This window comes from Peromyscus eremicus, chromosome 17, assembly GCF_949786415.1.
Source record: "Peromyscus eremicus chromosome 17, PerEre_H2_v1, whole genome shotgun sequence".
Classification (NCBI taxonomy): Eukaryota; Metazoa; Chordata; class Mammalia; order Rodentia; family Cricetidae; genus Peromyscus; species Peromyscus eremicus.
Window position 1 is genome coordinate 36,507,857 of NC_081433.1, and position 18,150 is coordinate 36,526,006.

General features: G+C 45.6%; 1 protein-coding gene across 1 annotated transcript in view; it reads right to left on the bottom strand.

Moving 5' to 3' along the window:
• Positions 1-18,150, bottom strand: part of Snx25 (sorting nexin 25) — a 115,848-nt gene that overhangs the window by 42,373 nt on the left and 55,325 nt on the right. The window contains exon 6 of the mRNA XM_059244660.1: positions 7,745-7,815. Within this exon, the coding sequence (XP_059100643.1) occupies positions 7,745-7,815 (71 nt within the window). The remainder of the gene's footprint in view (positions 1-7,744; positions 7,816-18,150) is intronic.

The window sequence follows — 18,150 nt, forward strand, 5'->3', positions numbered from 1 at the left end:
CACAAGCCCTTAAGCCTCCATGGTTCTACCTGCCTTCTGTGATCCTTCACTCCAACTCCATGTGGACCACGAAACTCCCCTGGCTTGGGAGATCACCTGCTGAACTCTCACCTCAGGGTAATCATGCCAGTTCTGAATAAGCAGAAGCATAGAACCCTTGATCTTAAGTAGAGCCTCTGGCTAAACGCCAAGCTGGACAAAGCAGGACTACGAAGTCAGAACCGAGACCAAACTTAAAGGGGAAACACTTGATCCAAGAGCTGCCGTGAGTTATGGCCATGCCAGGCACTTCTGTTGCACTTATTCACTGGATAAGGGCTGGGGACTAGAAATTTCTACCTGTCCTCAGTGTCCTCTATGGTGTTAGTTAGCACCCTGCCTGAGATAGTTTCTCAGTGAAGTTTCAATCTCCATCCATTCTATTTCTAATATACTCTATTGAGATACAATTTATACATGATAAATTTCACACATTTATGTTTGTTGTATGCAAGTCAACGGTTCTTTAAAATATAAATTCAGAGCTGTGCAACTGACACTACAATCACATGTGGAATGTTTCCTATGTGCCCCTACAATTGCCATAGGAAACTAAGACTCTACTGTTTGCCTGATCGGCTTGTTCTGTACATCCTATGTGAACAGAATCATACAATGTGGGCTTTCTGTGACCTGTTTCTTTTACAATACTTTCAAAGTTAGTTACTTTTCACTGCTGAATAATATTCCATTATGTGACCACCACACTCTCTACTGTTGGTGGCCACATAGGTTATCTCTACTTTTTGTGAGTTTTGAATAACGGTACTGTGAAGGTTAACGTACAAATTTTTGTGGGGACACAACCTCACCTTTCCTTCAGTGCATACCTGGGAATGGAAAGGCTAGGTCACATGGTAATTCTATGATGAAAATCTTTAAAAACTGCCAAGCTGTCTTCACTCTGTGTTTCCACTGGGACTGTGTGAGGATCCCAGCATCTCTACTGTCTCACTGATGTATTATCTGTCTGACGTCATTTTAATCACTCTAGGAGGTATGGTACCTCATATTAGTGTTGATTTGCATTTCCCTATCATTTAATGATATTGCTCTCACATGCTTCTTGGCCATTTGTACATCTTTGTAGAAACGTCCTCTCAAGCACTCTGCACATTTTCTGCTGGGTCATTTATGTTTTGAAGACTGTGTTGTAAGAGCTCTGGGATGCTGGATACAAGCTCCCTCTCAGACACACGACCTGGGTGTGAACCTTCGTCTTCCCTTCTGCTTTCTCTTTCCTCTTTCTTTCTTTCTTTCTTTCTTTCTTTCTTTCTTTCTCTCTCTCTCTCTCTCTCTCTCTCTCTCTCTCTCTCTCTCTCTCTCTTCTTTCTCTCTCTCTTTCTTTCTTCCTTCCTTTCTTCCTTTCTTTCTTTTTTTTTTTTTGAGACAGAGTTTCTCTGTGTAGCTTTGGAGCCTGTCCTGGAACTCGCTCTGTAGCCCAGGCTGGCCTCGAACTCACAGAGATCCGCCTGGCTCTGCCTCCCGAGTGCTGGGATTAAAGGCGTGCGCCACCACCGCCTGTCTTTTCATTTTCTTATTTCTCTCTTTTTTATTCATCTTCTTTTTTGAGGCGGGGTCTCACTATGTAGCCCTTACTAGCCTAGGACTCTTGACATAGACCAGGCTGGCCTCAAACTCATAAAGACCAAAAAGATCAAAAAGACCTGCCTCTGCCTTCTGAGTGTTGGGATGAAAAGTGTACAGTACCATGCCCTCCTTCTTTTCATTTTCTTGACTCCTTTTCATTTCTATTTTGGTACACTAAGATTTTAATTTTTGAGGGTCAGTTTACTATTTGTTGTTGCCTCTGAATTAAGACAAGGTCATGCATCATCAAGGCGGGCTCCTATCCACTATGAATGATGCATTTATAAAACCAGATTTAGACCAGAAAGAAGAATAAGTGCTAAGGAAGGGCAGTGTAAAGCATAGGGGGGAGATGGTCATCCACAACAGCCTCCTCTTACCTGTGGTAAGCATCTGCTAAGTCCCCAGTGGATACCCGAAGACTCACGTATCCCAAAACTTACATATAGTGTGCTTTTATCTTTACATTCCAAACAATTAGAAAACTTAATTTAAATGCTAGGCAAAGCAAGACATTAACAACAATAGTGAACTAGACACATTAAAACAAAACACTGTAATAACACTGCCATCACTGTGACTCTTGTGCCTGGGAGCCATTTTTTAAGTAAGGGTTACGTGAACTAACGCATAGTCAATGTAAGTAGCTAAGTAGCTAAGGCAGCTACTAAGTAACTAACAGGTGGATAGCGTATACAACATGGATACCCTGGGCAAAGAGCTTATTTCCATCTAGGACGTCATGGAGCAATGTGTGGGGTGGGGGTCGGGGTGGGGGGATTTCATCACACTACTCTCAACAGTGCAACCTGGAACTGCAGTTACCCAATGAGAAAGTGTTTTCCTGACTAAACTTAGACCAACAAGAAAAATCACGGAAAGGATGAGGGCGGTGAGAAAAATCCCCATCTGGTCCGCTCTTTAAAACACCTGTCAAACTGTCTGGAAGAAAAGCATCTTCCCTGAAGAATGATGAGAATAAGGAGAGGAACACAGCGATCTTCCGGGTTCCATTATCACAGGCTCCAAGGATTTCCTTCCTCATTCAGAGCGCAGCTGGAGTCTCTAAGCCCAGGCATGGCCCTTCATGGCTGCTCACTGCCCCTGGCTGTTTTCCTCCAGACTATCTCTTTCAACCAACAGCAGCTTCCACAAACAGAGCTCCAAGCTTCAGCCTTCAGGGTGACACCTGTCCCTTGTTCAGGAGACATTCTCAAGTCCCTGGCCAATGCTCACAGCTCACCTTCCGGGTGAGGTCATCTCATGCTACTACTGAAGACAACACCAGCCTCTGCTCTAGCTGGACCAGATCTCCTGACACCCTGACTCATCGCCCACATAGACACACGTTCTCCAAAGCACTTAGCGCCTTCTGAAATGTTTGTGTTTTCACTGTTTCACTTCCGCCCAGCTCGGCGGGAGCCTCTTGCTTCACTACCCTGCTATCACCAAAGAGGTATGCAGGAAGATTTCCAGGGCGGACACGCATGGAATACGCGTACATATAGAATCTTCCTCGGGGGCTGGGCTCCAGAGCCACAGTCTCTTCCTCCCCTGCACAGTCCTTCCTTCCTTTGCACACAGCTCCTACTTTCTGAGGGACTGGAGGGGACAAGTCGCAGTCCTCAAGCCAGGCTTCCTCTTGCTCTTGTGCTGAGAAACTTGGCCCAAAGCACATTTTAAAGTCTCTGGTCCAACTCTTTTTTTTTTTAATTTAATTTAATTTTATTTTTCTATTATCAGCTTGATACAATACAAATTCTTATCCTAATAGTGAAATGTTTCACGAAGCTTGCCCAGTGATTGGGTAAAACCAAAACTTATTATAAGGCACAGTCATCCTAGGGTCCCCCCTGCTATGTAGCCTCCCTGGTTCTGTGGGTTGCAGTCTGATTGTTCTTTGCTTTATATCTAGAATCCACTTATGAGTGAGTACATACTATGTTTGTCCTTCTGGGTTTGGGTTACCTCACTCAGGATGATATTTTCTAGTTCCATCCATTTGCCTGCAAATTTCATGCTGTCATTGTTTTTCTCTGCTGAGTAGTACTCCATTGTGTATATGTACCACATTTTCTTAATCCATTCTTTGGTTGACGGGTATTTAGGTTGTTTCCAGGTTCTGGCTATTATGAATAGTGTTGTTATGAACATAGTTGAGCATGTATCTTTGTGATATGACTGAGCATTCCTTGGGTATATGCCCAAGAGTGGTATGGCTGGGTCTTAAGATAGATCAATTCCCAATTTTCTGAGAAACCGCCATACTGAATTCCAAAGTGGTTGTACAAGTTTGCACTCCCATCAACAGTGGAGGAGTGTCTCTGTTCCAACTCTTATCCATTCTTTCAGCACACTAATACTTGGCAGGAATTTGAACAGATCTGGTGATTTTTATGAGCAGTCTATTCCTCCAGATGAAAGTGGGTTTTCCTGTCTACAGCAAATTCTATGCTGGAGATATTAACATGTCCTCCAACTTCATATATATAAGGGGGAAGGGGGAAATGTGTGAGCAACATGCAAGCTACAGGAACTAAAAGCCATTCTCATATCCAGTTCTTCCCCAGGGCAAGCCTGGGTAAGAATCCTACTTCATCTGAAGAGAAACAAACAGGCAAAATGATAGAGCATATATCATCGATATGGGCTTTAGAAACCTAAAACACGGGAGGCCCGGGGCAGTCTGCCCTGGGTTCCTAGGAGAAAGCATGGTCCTGCCCAGTGCCATGACAGACTGAGCGGACTAGGAGACCCACACGCAAGCCCGGGGCAGTCTGGGCAGCTGGGCACTGTAGTTGTTTGTTTGTTCTTTTGGGGGGGGGGGCTGCCACTCAGTTCCCACATAAATGCACAGAGGCTTTTTCTTATTTATGAATGCTTGGACTTAGCTTGGCTTATTTCCAGCCCGTTCTTCTTAACTTTAAATTATCCCATCTCTTTGGCCTCTGGGCTTTTCCCATTCTCTTACTTCTGTAAATCTTACTCTTACTCCATGGCTTGCTGTGTAGCTGGGTGGCTGGCCCCTCGAGTCTTCCTCCTTCTCTGGCTACTTCTCCTTTTCTCCCCCCAGATTTCTCTTTCTATGTATTCTCTCTGCCTGTCAGCCTCACCTATCCTTTCTCCTGCCTCGCTATTGGCCGTTCAGTTCTTTATTAGACCATCAGGTGTTTTAGACAGACACAGTAACACAGCTTCACAGAGTTAAACAAATGCAACATAAACAAAAAGAACACACCTTAAAACAATATTCTACAACACAGCACTATTATGATGAGCAAATGTATGGTGTGATATGGGAGAGACACACATACAGAATGGTTCATGTCCTGTGGACAGAGGCATGTCTGAAGAGGTGAAAGCAGTGAGGAGCGGGCTGAGGTGGGTAGCTTGATCACTACCTAGCGCCATGGTGATGTCTGGGCCTGGGCTGTTGGAGGGGCCCATGTCTGAGTTCAAGGCCCTGATGCAGCCGCTGTCTGTGTTGATGTCCCTGGCTCCTGATACCACCAAAGGCTGAGAGGATAAGACTACGCAGAAGTGGCCCCGCCTCACACTGGCTGCAACACTAGGGAGAACTGGTCCTGCCCCTCACCAGCTGAAGCACTCAGGAGAGAGGGTCCTACACCTCACCTGGGTAGCACAATAGAGCTGAGCCTGTTCGCAGGGGCATGGGTGAGCTGGCCCTGAGGGCGTGAGAATGAGAGAGCAGGCCACGTCCTTCTTGTCTGCCATGTGATGGTGTGGGCATAGATGAGGGAAAGATGGCCTCCTCCCCTTGCCCCCTGACACCTGCTGGGAACCGGACCCAACCCCTCAGCAGCTGCAGCACTCAGGAGAACAGGCCCTGCCCTTCGCCTGGGCAGCACAGTAGAGTCGACCCTGTAGACGGGGTGCATGAGGGCAGCACAGCTGGTACTGCCTCCCTCATCTGCAGTGGGGGGGGGGGAGAGATGCCCTCCCACTCACCCCTGACATCTTCATCTGGTGAGGGAGCTGGTCCTCCCCTTTACCAGCTGCAACACTCAGGAAAGCAGGCCCTGCACCTGTCTGGGCAGCATAGTGGAGCTGACCCTGCTGTGGGGGAGGAGGGGTAAGTGCAGGTGAGAAGGTTCCAAGAATGTGAGTGTGGGAGATCTGGTGCCTCCCTTCATCTGCCATATGGTGGCATGAGTTGGGGAGAGATTACTTCCTCCCAACCCTTCACGCCTCCCCTCCTGTGGTGGGTGGGAGAGCTGGTACTGAGGTCATAAGAGCGGGAGAGCTGCCCCTGCCCCTCATCAGCTTCAGCACTCCACAAAGCAGGCCCTACACCTCACCTGGGCAGCAGAGTAGAGCCGATCCTGTTGGTGGGGGTGCGGAAGAACCAGCCCTGAAGTTGTGAGCATGGGAGAGCTGTCCCTACTACTCATCTGTCACGCCAAGGCATGGGTGCCAAGGAGAGATGAATCCCTTACCCCTTGCCGCCTACAACAGATGGGGAACCTGACCCTCCCCCTTACCAGTTGCAGCACTTGGAAAAGTGGCCCTGCACCTCGTCTGGGCAGCACAGGAGAGCTGACCCTACTGAAGGGGGTGCGGGTGAACCGACCTCAAGAACGTCGGCATGGGAGATCTGGTCCCGCCCTTCATCTGCCATATGGTGGTGTGGGTGGGGGAAAGCTGCCCCCTCCCCGCCCCTCTCTGCCTGTGGCAGGTGAGAGAGCTGTCCTTGCCTGTCACCAGCTGCAGCACTAGGGAGCATGGCCCCTGCATCTGTCTAGTCAACACAGTAGAGCTGGCCTTGATGATGTAGGTGTGGGAAAGCCGACCCTGAGGGCATGAAAGCAGGAAAACCAGCTCAAGGCTGCAAGGGTGAACTAGCCAGGGCAATGCTGGAGAGCTCACCTTGGTGGTGAGGACAAGGGAGAGCTGGTGGGCTGACCAACCCTGCAACTACCCAGGACTCGAACCAGGGTTATGAGTTGATCCACCCCATCTATGATCTGCTGGAGCACGTGAAAGGGGACGGTCCTGCAGATCCGAAGCTGAAGGATCTCCATGACACAGGGCAACAACAGGATATCCAAGAGGAGCCCCAGTGAGGGCCCAGCACTGATAGTGTATCAGAAACCAGAGGCTTCGAACCAGACCAATGACTCTGCAAGGAACACTTGCAAGTAAAGATGTATGGACCAAAGGGTTTACTGCGTGACTCACTGTGTCACACTGCAGCTTCCATGATGACATTTTTCCTTCTTTCCCCCCCTTTTTTTCTCTTAAATTTCATTTTATTTCATTTTGGGGGGAGAATGTAAGGGAAGAGGGCAGATACAAAAGAAGGAGGATATGAATGGGATTGAGATGCACGATGTGAAAGACACAGAGAATAAAAAAAAGTTTAAAAAAAAAAACCAAAACCCTAAAACAAAGTGTAGAAAGAGGAAAACACTTCACAATCCAAATACTTCAGACTAAGTGAAGCAGGTAAACACTGCCCTGCTAGGATCGCTTAAAGGACTATCAAGAAGAGCAGGGCTCAAACAGAAACATTCACACAGACTCTGAGAAATGTGAAAACAGAAGCTCCGATTCCAGCCTTCTGGGATCTGCGGCCACAGCTGAGTTTTATAGGTTCCTGAGACTAAAGTGCTCACCTTCAAAGCACAAACACTAAGTTTGATTCCTGGAACCCACATAAAAAATGTAGGAGCTGGTGGTGTGGGGCTGATCCTGGGGCCACACTGGCCAACGAGCTGACATACTTGGTAAGTTCCAGGCCAGGGAAAGACCCTTTCCACCCTCACCCCAACCTGAAAGGTAGAAAGTGCCCAATGATACTCGAAGTTGTCCTCTGGCTTCAGTATGTATGTGCACACACATGCACCTATACACACATGAACATACAAATAAGACACACACACACACATAAAGAAAATACAGATTTTTGTCAGGATGTAATTCCTTTACTTTCTTTAATGATATTGAACCATTGTTTTAATAGACTTGAATTATTTAAATAAGTCAGTAGAATGCTCCACATTTCCAAAACACAGACAGGAGAGGGATAGACTGAACTTGGGGTAGACTGAGGACCTCTTCAACGTGTACTAAGAGAAAACAGATTGGTTCTTACCCTTGTGCCTCTTCAGCTGTGGAAAGCTGCTAATCGTGGTTGCCTGGATTATTTCCACTACAATTTGATACCTGATTTTAAAAGAGAGAAAGTAAAGATTCAATAGGAAGACAACGTTATTTTCAGAGACATCTTCAGACAGTGTTTATGCTAAACACACACAGCACAGGGCCTGTAAGGCCCCAGGACTCATCAAACTCATCCTGATGGCCAGAGCACCTGGAAAATGTCAGGTGATGTGCCACAGGCTAGTCATTTCTGAAGCCTTAATGTAAGAGTCACTCTGCTCTGACAGAGAGCATCACTACCTGTCCCATGACTGAAAAAACTTCAAGGTCATGTTCAACGTTGAAGGTCATGTTAAAGTCCTCCGCTGAGCCTTCCCCAGTAACTAGAGACAATCGGTTCTAGCTCTTAAATTTTCATTTTCCAATAGATGGCCACTAGTTACATGTAGCTAGTAAGTAATTACATTAAAATCTTAGGGTTGGGGCTGTAGCTCAGTGGTGGAGCTCGTCTATCACACGTACAAGCCCCACATTCCAACCCCTGGATTACCAATTTAAAAAAGCAAAGAAATACAAAACAAAGCTCTTAAGCTCTTCAGCTGCATTTCCAGTGCTCAGCCTCAGGCACCGGCCGAGCTGGAGTGTGTGAGCAGGAGGAACCTTGTCTAAGTGCAGTAGTCAACTGATGGTCTAACCCTCCAGCCATGCTGCCACTGTCCTGGTCTACTTCATTACTTCTCACACGACTGTTCCAGACCATTAGCGGCAGGACATCTGCTGTGGACATCTGGCGTGGATATTTTCCTGAAGCTGCTTTCATACTTCTTATGCAGGGAGAGCCAAAAACCATTAGCTTAGAACACAGGGGACACGTGTGTGTGCCTGAGAGGTCCTCATTCAGAGAAAATACAGAAAAGTTTGCATGTTAGGTGACAGGTGCAAGCCAAGGGCTGTTTTGTTTTGAGATAAGGTTTCACTATATATCCCTGGCTGTCCTAGAACTCACTATGTAGACCAGGCTGGCCTTGCTGGCCTCACTGGCCTCGAACTCACAGAGATCCATCTGCCTCTGCTTCCTGAGTGCTGGGATTAAAGGAGTGAGCCACTGAGCCTGGCTTAGAAATGGGTTCTTGAGAATCACTCAATGGTTGCCAGGTATTTCCCTAACCAAACTGCTCTGAGTGTTTCCTATCCTCTATTTGTAATTTTGTTTAGAGGTTTCCACGATAAAGCTAATTAGCATTAGTTCTCACTTTAAGCACTAACTCTGGGCAAGCCTGGCGGCCCAGATGCCGGCTTCTGGGAACGAAGACAGGAGGATCACAGGTTTGAGGCCGGCCTGGACCACACAGTGAGTCAGGGACCCGGCTGGGAAGCCGGAGGAGACCCGGTCTCCAAATGAAAAGGGAAAAGAGGACTCGTGACACAGCTCAGCGACAGCACACGCCGGCCTAACACTCACAAGGCGTTTCAAACCAACCAACCAACCAACCACTGGCTGTCACTTAGGCAAAATCATAGAGCGCTCTTCAGCTTTTCAACCCAAATCAAAGGAGACACACAAATTTATCCCAATTAAAGCTATTTGTAGATTCCTCACAAATCTGAATCTTTTTTTCCCCCTCTCTTCAGCTACCCTGACGGCTGACTCTTGCCATCGCAAAGGGAAGCTGTTATTGGCACTGACACCCTGTCACCTCTAGACTGTGGCGGACACTGACAGCTACCACAGCTGTATCAGGAAAGCAATGTACTTAGCCCCAGACCCCGAGCAGGGAGGGGGGGCCATCTGACGGTGTCTTAGTAGAGGGTAACACATGGCAGGGAGGGACTCCAGAGAGCGTTCTCAGTGGGCAGACGACATAGTGAAGCCCTGACACAGTTCATCTTTGCCTTTTTATCACTGTCCTGTGTGAGGCCAGGATGCCTCCATCCCTCAAGAACCACAAAGACAAGGGCACATGCTAAGGATGGTGAAGTAAGAAGAGATGTACAGCTTAGGTCTCCAGTGACATCCCCAGCCATCAAATATCTCAGGGTGTGTTTCCTACACTGGTGTTTGGGGAAGCAAATGGGGGGGGGGGGAAGCTAATTATAAGTCACTGTATGTGAACCTGCCTTGTGACCAAATGTCATCCCAACTAGAAGAGGGATTTTTGAGAACTCCATATTTAGCTGGGCATGGTGGCACATACCTTTAATCCCAGGCACTAGGGAGGCAGATCTCTGTGAGTTCGAGATCAGCCTGGTCTACAGAGTGAGTTCCAGGACACCCAGGGATACACTATGAAACCTTGTCTCGAAAAACCAAAAAAGAGAGAACTCCACACACATAGAAAATATCTCTAGGCTGATTGTATATTCAGGTTGTTTTCCAATTTGAAGCCTTGCTAGGAACATTATGGATGATAGTTTTCTGGTGGAATTGCCTCATTCCACCAAATAATGGCAAAGTACAAAAATGGCTCCTTACTTGTGACTTGTCCTGCAAGGTGCTAAATGGATGAGGAAATAGCTTACAGGAAGCCTCCACTGGAACTACCAAAGCCTAGCACTCTCCCACCACATCCTTCATGATTCCGGGTTTCAGGTTTACTCCTAGAACACACTCACTTCTCTCTGTACTCCAGAGTGAGTCTGCAAACACCTCCCAGTATGCCGCAATCCAGATCTCTTAAATAGCCTCCACGTCCATCCACATGGTACTTCCAATCTGAAGTGTACCATAAGGAAACAACTGAACGGACCGGACCTCATCCACTTACAAAAACAAAACAAAACCCTAAACTACCACATATGTGGGGACTTCCATAAGGAAAAGAATAGAAATATCCAGAACTGCTTCCGACAAACATTTGTGATCTCTTCCTAGGCTCTGGACACACAGGAATGAACGCTGATACGGCTCCTGCTTCCAGACACACTGGGGATATATCAGATTAGAGGGAGCGCATGCAGCCAGTAGTGTTCATAATTACAAAGCACACATGTTTATAAGACCTGAATTGTTAAAATGCAAAGGATGTGTGCGTTTTTAACTGCAGACATCTGACTGTATAAAGGAACCTGGATTACTGCAAGGCAAACAAAATGACTGAGGGGCGGCTGTACTAAAATGGTACAATTATGAGTCACTTTAGAAACTTTGCGAAGCTGTTCCCTCTTTCTGCTCCACTCTCTTCCTGACATCTCCGAGGTTATGTCTCCATTTCCGCACAGGTGCCACTGTCCTTCTGAAGCCTGCTCTGTGAGAAACCCAATCTGTGAGCAAGCATCCATCCCACAGCCCCACTGCCTTATGCTCTTCACATCTGTCAACGAGCCCCTGCTTCCCCTCTGCTGTCGCCCTGTGTCTTCTCATCTGTGGGGCTCTGCATCGGCTCCACAGTCTGGCTGTCCCCCCACCCTGCCCTTCTCTCCCATCCAAAGCCACTTGAGCACCTTTGCCAACCCCTCCACCCCCCATGCCAGGTATGGGTGTGGTGGCACACACCTTTGATCCCAGCACTCGGAAGGAAGAGGCAGGTGGATCTCTGTGAGTTTGAGGCTAGCCTGGTCTACAGAGTGAGTTCCAGGACAGCCAAGGCTACACAGAGAAACCCTGTCTCAGAAAAACAAAAACAAACAAACTCTCCCCCTCTAGCTTCACCCCATCGTTCCTTGCTCAGGACCTCCTCAAAGGAGGAGCCCCGACCCTAGCCTGTTGTTCCCTCCACTGCCTCAGTTCTACCGCCAGCTCCTCCCCCTCCACAGAAAGATGGACCCAGCCAGGTCAACTTCTATAGCATTCTCCAAACTAGTTTCTCCGAGCTCTTGCTCCGCTTCCTTCCAACAGGCGATCTCCCATTGGAAGATCTAATTAGAGCTAACATACCTCGAGTGTTCCTTCAAGTCCTACCATGTAACAGGTAATGCACCTTAGCATGTCTTCTTCCAAATCCTAGCTCACTTCTGCCTGGTAATAGGACCTGTTTGTTTTACACTGACGGTTTAAAGAGCCACACTTCCTCAAAGAGTGCTATGAACAAGCAAATGAAAACGGTGTGTCCAGTCACAGAAGTCTAAGATTGGTGACACATTTTGAACCCAAGAAAATATTGTGGCTTTGTCTATGAAAAAGACAGGATACTTATGAATTAGACAGGATCTAATTATGAATCCCGTAAAGACAGGGGTTGTCCTGTTTCTCTCCTCTTGGACCCAGGTAGGCACTAAACATACAGTAGGGATTCAATAAATATAAATGAGCTAAACTAACAAGACTTACTGTCTCTAACATTTAATGGGCCCACCTAATATTGTGAACAATTTGTTCTTTTGATGTTCTTAGTAAATCATGCTTTGGAACAACTGAGTCAGGGCTGGGACTGAAGAAATACATACCATCTGAGCAAAGAATTAACACTCTTAGTTAACTCTTAAAATGACATGCAACAGGAGCTAACCTTCACACACTGTAGGGTCCCCCTTAATAGATGCCAGAGTCACCCCTCCACTGCGGAGGTGGACAGTGACGCTCAGATGGATAGGAAATCCATACAAGGTCCCAATGGCTTCTAAGTACTACAGACAGAATGACAACTGACAACCGAAGCGTCGTGCTGTTCGGCAGTCTCTCGCCTTTTGGAAATTCAATATAGGTCTAAGCTTATCTTGTCAAAGGCTTTCTAAAGTCTGGAAGCATAGCACTCCCAGACTCGCTGCCTTCCACATCCCCTGAACACAGTTTCTGCCTAATCAGACCATGAGGCTCCCAGCACACTCCAGCCCTTCCCTGACTCCCAACCTGCTCTCCTGCAGCTCCTCCCTCTCACACAACTGCCTCCCCTTATCTGTTCAAATCCCATTAGTTCTTAAACACTGAGGTCACGACCATTCCTCCTGATGCTAAGGATTTTCCCTTTCATGAGAGAGTTAATGCTACAATTGCCTGGCTTTTAAACCCACTTCACACCACTTCTAGCCCGAAGACCTGCCTTATTGCTTCGCTATTTATATGCGTCTCTGATGCTGGATTATTGTAAACAGCACAGATGCTCAGATCTCCAGGAGCTATCCAAACACCCAGCAGCCTGAGGATGTTTTCCTCTCCAGGAGGAATGTCACACTGTGTGAGTCTGGTTCCAGAACCAAGAAAAGCTGTAGACTTTGTCTTAATTGGACCTGTATAAATTCTGGGTGTGTTTCCCCAAAATGACCATCTAAACTCAAGAAGAAGAGCAGGCTGGTGAGATGGCTCAGGAGGTAAGGGGGCTTGCAGCCAAGCCACTAAGACTCCAAGCCTGACAACCTAATGACCCCTAGGTCACACATGGTGGAGAGAGTGAGCCAACTCCTCTAAGTTGTCTGCTGATCTCCTCAGATGCCCTGTAACATGTGTGCATCACACACACACACACACACAATAAATAAAGTTAGTAAAAAATTTAAAACTTTTAATTAAAGAGAAGTACCATGACCCGAGTCCAACTGCTTCCCAACTCCAGCAACTGCCTACAGTCTCTCTTCTGTATGGACAAGGTCACACAAAGATACTTCACTTGCTCCTCTGAGTAGCCACCTTGCATTTTAATCATAAATTTGGCTAAGCAGACTTGGAATTTATGAACTCTTCCACTAAACTGAAATGCGTGTGAAGCGGTAAGCTCCAAAGCAGCCTACAGATGATCACACTTCTAACCACTGCTCACAGCAGGCCTGGAGTCTTAGAATGTTGACTTCAAAGTCATCCACAAACCAAACACAATCTCTGTCAGTCTGTCCCTCCCTCCCTGTCTCTCTCTGTTTCTGTCCCCCCATCTCTCTCTCTCTCTCTCTCTCTCTCTCTCTCTCTCTCTCTCTCTCTCTCTGTGTGTGTGTGTGTGTGTGTGTGCGCGTGCGTGCAGGCTTCATTTATTAAGTACACTTTACACAGACTTTAAAGAATTACTAGTTCCGAGTTTTCTGGGCATACACGTGCTGGAATGTCTTAGGATGATAGAAGATAGAACAGTCCTTAGCTTGGGGTAGATAATTTGGTAAAGAGTTTCAAATACTATTTTATAATCAAACTACCAAAGATAGAGCTAGGTGTGGTGGTGGTGGTGGTGCACCCCTGTAATCCCAGCACTCGGGAGGCAGAGGCCGGTGGACTTCTGTGAGTGCGAGGCCAGCCATGGCTATTTAGTAAGAACTTGTCTCAAAAATAAGTAAGGATAAATAAAATTAGCAAGAATAGAGACGAGAATACCATATTCAAACATTTAAGAAAATCTACACATTTTAAAAGAGATGTTTACAGAATTGCCAAAAACTAGGAATAACATGCTAGGATTCCAGTTAAAGCATATGAGAAAAAAAATATCCATGGTGATTTCAGTCAGCTAAACTAATGCTCTCTATTATATCCATGACCTTAACAAAGGATCTACTGGACGATTTAGAACAGGGTGAGAATGCTTAATAACGTGAGTTTTGACATGCGTCAGCGCCGTGTTCAAGCCGTTTCTAAGACATACTTTATCGCGCTGGGAAAACTATTTAAAGTGTCTAACTTGCATTGGAAGGAGTTTTGCCTTACAGAGCTGTTGTGTAGGCTAAGTTGGATGTGGATGATGGGTTATAACCTATGGAACAGTGCCTATCCCAGTGAGAGTTCAGTAACTGTCAATCATTACTGTTGTTCCTTACCACCATCGGTGACTCTTCAGATGTGTGCTACCTAGTGGGGGAGGGGAGGGGCAGAGAGATGAATAAAGACTTTAATGCAGCCCTTTTTCCTAATTAAAAATGTATTTTAGTCCTGAGGTCCCCAGACTCTCCAGCCCTGAGTCTAACAAAATCAGGTTTATACAGCGAGGTCTCTAACTACAACAGAGAACAGTGGAGGAGCTGTGTGGAGAAGATGAAGTCCTGTAAAATCTAAAAGAAGCATCACTTGATAGGCTCACAGGCTTTACAATGTGGGCAGCTTTGGGTGGGGATCGGGGTCCGATTTCCTCTGGAACCATAAACTTTAAGGAAAACTAGATATGGCCTATGTGCAGAAATCCTCTAGCTCAAGCCTGCATCCCAATTATAAATCAAAGGTGTTTCTGTGTGTACAACTGACCTGGGCCCCTAGTCAAAGCCAGGGTACGCCCTTCCTACTGATACAACTCCAAGTCTCTGAGAGTCTAAATTTTGAAAACAAAAATTCTCAGTGATCAAGAACACTCAAGAAGTGGGGATCATAATGACATTTTACAGTTGCAGTGTCTACAAGAGAGAAATGTTGCTTCCTGCTAACTTGGTAGCTGGCTCTAGAGTCTGTTACTCCAGCCTGATAAATGGCTGGACAGACTTTATTTTCTCAATGTGAGCCAATCTTTACTTTCTCTAAAATAACACATGTTCATTGAAGAAAATGAAAAATACACAAAGCACAACACTCAGACTTAGTGTTCACATCTGGCATATCTTTTTCCGATTCAATGTTTTTTGGCTTTATAAGACTTTATAAGAACTATCTTAGAGTTCTTTTGTCAAGAACTGTAATTAATTAATTCATTTTGGAGCTGGAGAGATGGCTCAGTGGTTAAGAGTGCTTAATGCTCTTTCAGAGGACCTGAGTTTGGTTCCCAGAACCCATGTCTGGCAGTTCACAGGCCTCTGTAACTCCAGCTCCAGGGGTCCAACACTGGGTTCTAACCTAAGAGGCATTCACACATGTCTGTAAACAGATACACACAAAGATACATGAATAAAAATACAGTAAGTCTTTAAACGTAATATTCACGAGAAATGACATGTTTAAATATTCTAATTCTGTGCCATTGGTAATACATAATATAGATGTGCCAATATCTTTAAAACTAAACCTTTATTGTTAAGTGTTTTGGTAGTTTAAAACTTTTCTCTATTTTAAATAAAATGCAAAAACAAAACAAAAAACACAACATTCATGGAAAAAAAGTCTTTCCACAAACTCATGATTATTTCCTTAGGATAAATTATGCATAGTAATTAGATAAAAAGTTATGAACACTTCCACATTTATAAAATAGCATTACAGAAAACAGTTTATGGGACTGGAGAGATGGCTCCGTGGTTAAGAGCACTGATTGCTCTTCCAGAGGACCTGGGTTCAATTCCTAGCACCCTCATGGCAGCTCACAAGTCTGTAACTCCAGTTCCACGGGACCCAACACCCTCATACAGACATATATGCAGGCAAAACATCAATGCAAATGAAATAAAAGTAAATATTAAAAAGAAAAAAAAACAGCGTATACATCCGCCACAGGCATGGGACATTATGAATACAGGAATGGTATAGTCTTTATTTCCTGTGTTTCAGAGTACTGCTGAGAATAACACAGTCTGTAGCTCTCTGCACAAGACAGCTGTCGGTGGTACTGGGCACAGTGTCAGAGGCACAGGCTGAAGAGGACTGAGGTTAGGACTTAGAGCGGAAAGGGAGTTTTCTACCAAAGGGGCTTTCAGTTCGTCTTTAGAGCAGCGTCTTTCAGTCCTCTTCATCTTTCTAGTTTGCAAAAGGTGACTCCAAAAAAGGCAGAGACATGCTTAACCTTTTTGCATTCATGGGACACTCAGAAAATGACATCTGAACGGAACTCTGGAGTAATCAACTATCCTGCCCTACCCAATCACCACAAGGGTGAGGAAACCCATCTCTGTGAGCCACAGTGGGCAGGATTCTAGACTAGAGCAGCTCAATGAGGTGTCGTGACTTACATAAATGTCTACGATATCCCCTTCTCCCCTGTACATACATAAATTATCTGAAAATACTCTTATTATTAACAATTTTCTTTGAGGAGGCTGAAGTATGGGGGCTGCCATGAGTTCAAGACAAGCTTAGGATACACAGTAAGACCCTATGTATAAAAATAAATCCATCTGTTTATGACTAGTGAGTATTATTTTCAGTCTTGTCTGTCTATGCTTTTTATCATCACAAATAACTCAATGTTCCTACAGATTCATCTCCTAGGACCCAGAACTTCTAGAAATGATATGCTACAGAAATTACCAAAGCCATGTCATCCCCGCCTGTGTCCTGTAGCTAAGCTCACGAAAGCCACCCTGTTGTTATCTGCAGTTTCTCCTGGTGCTTCTGGTGTTTTCTAAAGGTCACTACCATCACTGTTGCCCCTTTGTACAGCACTCACACAGTACCAGTGTGTCTAGTTTACTCTCAATGCCTACATTATACATGTCTGTTCAGAATATTTCCTGGACATTACTTTGCTGCTGAGTTTTATAGTTTATTTTGGAAATTCTCTAATGACTTTCCAAAACATTCTGAGTAAAGTTTACCTGAAGTAAGATATCGTGTGACCTCATCTCATCAGTTAATCCTACTTAGGTCACAATCTGAGAATTTTGTTGTCTGCTCCTGCCAGCCGCCAACTTTACCTTTAGCCCTTACAGGGAAACCAGCATGGCTTCCAAGGGAAGTGTCCTTAAGACAGAGTCTCACTACAATATTACACTGACCTCAAATTTGTCTTTTGTTTTTTCCTCCGATCTCCCAGATACTGAGATGACAGGCCTGTGTCACCATGTCTGGCTTTCTATATGACTTGTGAGACCAAGTTCTTGCTACTTTAGAAGCATGAATGATCACTGTAGGGTGACTCTGTAGACGATTTCTTTTTAATTATTTGCATGTATATTGTGTTTGTCTCTGTGTGGTATGTGCACATGAGTGCAGGCGCCCTCAGAGACCAGGGGTGTTGGAGCCCCCGGACCTAGAGAGTTACATGCAGTTGTGAGCTGCCCAACACAACTGCTGAGAAGGAAAAGCAGGTCCTCTGGAAGAACAGCAAGTGTCCTCTTAATGCTGAGCTATCTCCCCAGCCTCTAGGTCAGTGGTTCTCAACCTGTGGGAAGGGTCACATGCCAGATATTTACATTAGGATTCATAACAGTAGCAAAATTACAGTTATGAAGTAACAATGAAATAACTGTATGGTTGGGGGTCACCCCAACATGAGGAACTGTATTAAAGGGTTGCAGCATTAGGAAGGCTGAGAACCCCTGCCCTAGGCTGCTGTTTCACACTGTTACATCTTGTCTATCTCTAGAATTGTATTTCTGTGTTACAACAGTGACTGGTCACCCCAAGACAGAGGAGGCATCATCCTCTCCTAACAACTTTATTCATCCTACTATTAACATCACCCATGAGATTACTTTGTCTATTATATCAGCACGGAACTACTACACTCATAATAGACTACCAATACGATCTCTTCCCAACTCCATATTCAATGATAGCACGTCAGTGACTTGAGAATGGTTGTGCCCACAGCAGAAATCGGCACATTCCCCAAAGCCAGAGTCCTCAGCGCACTCAAGAACCAGCTGCTAAAGTTACTAGAATGTCACTCCTCCTCCATCCTCCACTCCTCC